Raw genomic sequence first — 5,765 nt, 5'->3', positions numbered from 1 at the left:
ATGGATTGTTCGAAACAAGACGGGGGATTTGTAAAGCATTTGCAGGAAAATGGGCATATTTTGAACAATCCATATTTTTGAGAAGCACTAGGCCTGCTTCACATAAATTTGAAAGTTGCAAACTGTGTGAAAACTCGGTGTGTTTATACTTACAAACTTATACTTGTTAGCTGGGTGAATACTGCATGTTTATAGTTAAGGTATAAGAAAATCACGTGTTTCTAGTTGAAAACTGTGGGAAAACTAGAGGTAAAGGGACACCTGCAAAATCCCGGGAAAATCCCCAAAGGCGGATCGACAGGAGGGACTTTGGGTGGCAAAAATGATCTCAGGCAGCGTGGACAGAGCTTCAGAACCAATAAACCGAAGGCGTGAGACGCGTGCACAGACCGAGCTACCCAATCACCTTGTTGTAAGCACGTGCCCAGAACAAACTAAACCGTATAAAAGTCATTTAAATAATAAATTGGACATCACTTTGATTGTCTGCGCATTGTTCCTGAACTCCTGCCGCCCATAGGAAGGGAGCTTAAAGATCCTCCTGTTCCAATCCCTGCCGTGGGCAGGGACACCTTCCACCGTCCCAGGTTGCTCCAACCTGGCCTTAGACACTTCCAGGGATGGGGCAGCCACAGCTTCTCTGGGAAAACTGTGCCAGGGCTCCTTTGTAAGAAAAGAGCTGAGACAGTGGGAACCAGGGTTAAGGCTGAGTGACAAGTTCCCAAATCCCTGTGCCAGTGCTGGTGTTGGCTCCCCCAGGCACTGGCCGAGGAGGGAACGTGTGAACAACCCCAGCATGCCCTGAGCCACTGTCACCACCCAAAACTGCTCATGAATGGAAAGGTTGTATTTTCTTTTCAACTACAACGCCCAGCTTCATCAGCTCTCGGGATTTAGTGCCAAAACCAACAGGTGGCAGCCACATTTGGGTTGCTGGCAACTCACATTCTTCCTCCTACTTGATAAGAGAGGAAAAAGTTGTTGATGCAAGAAGCACAGACAGGTCCTGTGTTATGAAAGGCCCGTCCTCCATCATGTGACTCGGGAACCAAATGTGCTCTCACACACTGCTGCAGCCAAAACACATTGCAAACTCGAAGAACATGGTTATTTTTGACTCACTTGGCAAAATTTATCATTTTTGTACCCACTTTATAAAGCAGAAAGGCAGCATAATGAAGAGAGGGAAAGGATAAGTTTTTAAAATAATTATTAAACGTAATTTATTAAATTGATCAATATGCAGGAAATACATTCAAAATGCAAGTACTCTATGTCTGCTTACTATTGTAACTGTGAGTAGACTAGGGATCTCCTTTTCCCTTGTTTCAAACTCTGAAAAGAGAAGTCATATTCCTGAGGAGGAGGAGTTAGTAGGATGACAGTCTGAAGTGTACACTTGGCATGTTTTCCCCCAACAGGTAAGTGTTTCATCCTGGTGGAAGCCATTTGTGTGTCTGAGGTCACAGGTGAGGAGGTGGCTTGTTGGTTCAGACAAAATATGCTCCCTGAGGTCAGAGGTGCTCACTCACGTTGCAAAATACTCCAAAATGTGTGAAAAAAATCAAGCTTCAGTTTCAACCTGAGTCAGAAAGGGGAGGAGTATTTTTTTATAACGTGGCTATGAAGCAACAGAATGCAGCTTTGAAGTTCCTTATGTATCTGCCAACTTCAGTTGCAGACAACTGGAGTATAATTTGGATTTTATTTTCCTCCCAGTCCAAACAAACTCTACCTCCTTCGAATTTACAAAACACTTCCCTCCACTGGAAATGTCTGTTTGAACAAATCACCATTGCAATTGCATATTAAATATTAAGAATTGAGTGTGACAGAAAATAGGTAATTTTAGACTTTTCAGTTTCAATACATGCATATTTTCACTTATCCACAGATATTGGGTTTTTATTACAGCTTCTGGGTCAGTTATCCAATTTATCCTTGTGTGAATTGGTGATAAAACTATTAATTTCATATTAATTTTGCCTGTTGTTTTCACCAGCAAAACACTAAACCAAGGTGTTCTTTATCCCCACAGAAATTTGACCGCGATCAATTTTCATTTGTAACTGAGGCCAGAAAAGGGCAGAGAATTGTTTTGCCTCACGTGGAAATGAGGCAACAGAATCGTAAAGTCCCTGTGAGAGATGGCAGCAAACACCCTCCAAATCACAACGAAAATGATAACAAACTCCAGCTATTTTGTAATCATGTAAAAGTTGATGTGTATTCTCCAGGATCACGTGATAGGAGCTCTTCTAGGAATGGAGGGGTGTTTCAAAAGTCTGGGACGCTGAACGAAATTACTGAGCTCCCTTTATTAAAGACACAGGTCTGGGAGGGTGAGAAGTACAGACGGTGTGAGTGCACTCCTCAGGAAAATGCTGTGATGATCCCTTTGCTTGTCATATTTAGGTTTCCTGGGGCATCTCTCCTCCCCCTAACGGGGGGGAGCATTTAGTTAGCCTAGTTCCAGCATTTAGTTAGCCTTTTTTTTTTTTTAATTTTAAGCAGAGCTAGTTTGAGCATAAAGATCATAAAACAGGATTTGCCCTTGTCAGTAGCTTTAAATCTAATCAGTTTGCAGCTGTCGTATGGCCACGACGTAATTCTTGAGGGGAAATTCAATTAACAATTCCACCGAGGACAGCTGGAGATAACAGCTATCAGCAGTACCGGCGGCGTTATCACATATCCATCAGCGTTTATCCCACACCCACGGCCCGCGGGCGAGCTCTGCCCTCCCGACTGGCGCTGTTATTATTTCAAATAAGCCTCTTAGGCGGCCGCGCAATCTGCCATCAAACCCGCGGGGCTAATTACGGAACCGCCGCATCAATTAGGCCGGGAGAGACCCGCGAGCTCTCAGCGGGCGCCACCTGTGACCCGGCAGGGCCGTGTCACCCCGGGCCGTGTCCCGGGGGCGCTCCCAGCGCTGCCCGGAGCCCCGGCGGGCACGGCGGCTCATCCCCGGGGGGTGAAGGTTCTCCCCGAATTACGCGGGCGGGCGGCGGCTCCTCCAGGGCGAAGGGCTCTGGAAACACCCGCAGGAGCGCCGAGCCCGGGCGGGCGCCTCCCCCGCGCAGGGGCTGCCCTGTCCCAGCAGTCACACTGCCCCGTCCCGGCGGTGCCACTGCCCGGTCCCAGCAGTCTCACTGCCCCGTCCCGGCGGTGCCACTGCCCCGGCGCTCCCGGAGCCGCCCCGCGGCCCCTTCCGGCGGAAGTGAGCGGAGCGGGGCGGGCGGGGCGCGGCGGCCGCGGTCACCACCGGCCCTCCCGGGGCAGGCAGCGCCGACATGGCCCGGCCGCCGCAGAAGGAGATCGTCTACAACAAGCTGCTGCCCTACGGCGAGCGCCTGGAGGCCGAGGCCGCCCGCTTCCTGCGGCACATCAAGGGCAACCTGGCCCGCGCCGTGCAGCTGCAGGAGCTCTGGCCCGGCGGGCTCTTCTGGACCAGGAAGCTCTCGACGTGAGTGCCGGGGCGGGACGGGCGCGGGCAGCGGGGCCTCGGGCTGCGAGCGGGCGCGGCGGACCCTTCCCCTCCCTTCCTTTCCCCCTGCCGTCCCCCTCTGTTCCCCCTGCCCGTCCCCCCTTTTCCCCGTCCCTGCGGGCCGCCTCCCGCATAACGGCGCGGCGGGCGCCGCTCGGTGCGGGCACAGCGCCGTGTCCCCGCCGGCCCCTCCGGCCGCTGCCCCGGCCCCGCTCGCCCAGGGCCCGCACAAGGGGCGCTGCCGCATCCCCGAACGGGGACAAAGGTGGCTCCCGTCCGCCGCTCGGAAAACTTCCCGGTTTCGCGAGTCGAGCCACTCGCGCGTTCGTTTGTTTGTTTGTTCCGCCGTTTTTAATATTTTTTTGTTTTTTCCTTCCCGCTCGGCCACCTGTTTCGCCTCCTGCCTTCTTTAGGGAAGTTGTGGTTGGTGCCCGTCTCTGTGCGGCTTCTGCTGTAGGGGCACGAAGTCTTTCTCTTTGTTGGGTCGGTGCTGGCGGGATTAAGTTCTGGCTTAATGCTGTGTCAACACCCCCCGGTGCCCTTGATATCTTGCTCGGTGTATTTTATGCTGGTTTTGGCTCTGCTGTGCGTGCTGGGAAGGTGGTTTTGATACAGATAAAGCCCCGTTGGTTTCACAGATAGCACCCGGTGCTACATACAGGTTTCTCTTCGTGAGTTTTACGGAGTGCGCTTGGCCCTTTTTCTTTTTGGGCACCCTGGCACTGGATGTGGCATCATATGACAGTGACTCCTGTAGCTTCAATCAGTAACTTCTGTGGATGTTTATCACGTTATCCTGCTGAATGCCGTGCGTGCCTTTTAACCAGCGTTTCCTACGTGCCAGGAACGATGGAGTACCTGTATTTTATACCTTTTCAAGATCTTCACTTACAACTTCCCTCCTTCCACAAGCCGTTTTTTTTGACGTTAGCGAGGGATTTCGTACACATTTGCCAGCCCAGCCTGGCAGAGAGGACTGTATTGAAATGTAAGTGCCTTTCTGTTTCCCAAGAGGCAGCCTTAGATAGAATTACAGCGGTGGTTGCAAAATGACTCACATGTTTGGTTCTGTGACAGTTTGAACCTGCTTGGAACCAGTTCAACACTGTTTCCCTTCCTACCCACCCCCCCCAGCCATCTGCTGCTTCCCACTGGGGTCAGAGGTACCTGTTGCCTGCACCTGTGGTAGAGTTAAAACGAACTTAGGAGTTCTTACTGTGAGGATAGATGGGCTTTAACTATTGAACTGTGGCTGAATAGGCACAGAAAGCCCTTTCAAAGTGTGCCGGGCTGTGTTAGAATCACCCCGTTACTCACTCTGTAAACGGCAATTGCTGTTCCCACTTCAGGCTCCAGGGCACTGAATTTGGCCCGCTGAGAACGGCTGCTGTGCTGCTTTATGAGTCACAGGAAGGTCAGCAGGCTCTAATTTGTGGTTTTTCCCACCTACTCTTTGAAGTTTGGAGTTCACTGTGTGCGTTTGCAGCTTGTCTGATGCCTGTTAGTACCAAGATCCCTGGGTGGCACATTTAGATGTAACGAGGCTTCTGAGTGTGTTTGGTGTGGGCAGGGAAGGAAACAGTGGGCTTGGAGTGAAAAATGAGCCGGTGTAGTTAACGTGAGAGATGTGTTGCTGCTTGGTTTGACTTGAGAAAGTACCTCTGTGGGATGAAAGGATGAGAGAATTGGGATTGTTCAGCCTGGATGACTTAATTTGGCCTTCCAGTACCCAAAGGGTGCCTGCAAGGAAGGTGGAAGGAGATTTTTTACAAGGGCCTGAAGTGAGAGGACAAAGGGGAATGGCTTCAAACTGACAGAGGGTAGGGTTAGATCAGATATTAGGAAAAAAATTCACCTGTGAGGGTGGGGAGGCCCTGGCACAGGTTGCCCAGAGAAGCTGTGGCTGCTCTGTGCCTGGAAGTGTCCCAAGGCCAGGTTGGACGGGGTTTGGAGCAACCTGGGATAGGGGAAGGTGTCCCTGCCCATGGCAGGGGGTGGCACTGGATGGGCTTTAAAGTCTCTTCCAACCCAAACCTTCTGGAATTCTATGAAATAAAACCGTAAAAGTTTAGGCCTGGATAACACACTTCCAGCCATGAGGTGTCCTGATGTCACACCTAAATTAAATTACAGAATAATGACAATAAAGTCCAAGTTTTGCTGTCTCTCGATAGTCGGCGATTCGTCTCCGAATCAAATTGCTCCCTTTTTTCCCTTCCGGACAGCTGTAGTTAATAAATGAATTAAAAAAAAAAAAACTCAGAATCTTCACAGT

General features: G+C 50.8%; 1 protein-coding gene across 1 annotated transcript in view; it reads left to right on the top strand.

The window, feature by feature from the left end:
* The first annotated feature begins 3,252 nt into the window (after positions 1-3,252).
* PSME4 (proteasome activator subunit 4) overlaps positions 3,253-5,765 on the top strand; it is a 52,930-nt gene continuing 50,417 nt past the window's right edge. Inside the window, exon 1 of the mRNA XM_017821741.1 lies at positions 3,253-3,469. Coding sequence (XP_017677230.1) covers positions 3,297-3,469 — 173 coding nt within the window. The 5' untranslated portion in view covers positions 3,253-3,296. The remainder of the gene's footprint in view (positions 3,470-5,765) is intronic.

Source organism: Lepidothrix coronata, unplaced genomic scaffold (assembly GCF_001604755.1).
Source record: "Lepidothrix coronata isolate B3197 unplaced genomic scaffold, Lepidothrix_coronata-1.0 Scaffold92, whole genome shotgun sequence".
NCBI classification, from domain to species: domain Eukaryota; kingdom Metazoa; phylum Chordata; class Aves; order Passeriformes; family Pipridae; genus Lepidothrix; species Lepidothrix coronata.
The sequence above is the reverse complement of the archived record's forward strand: the minus strand, read 5'-3'. Positions and strand labels throughout refer to the sequence as shown.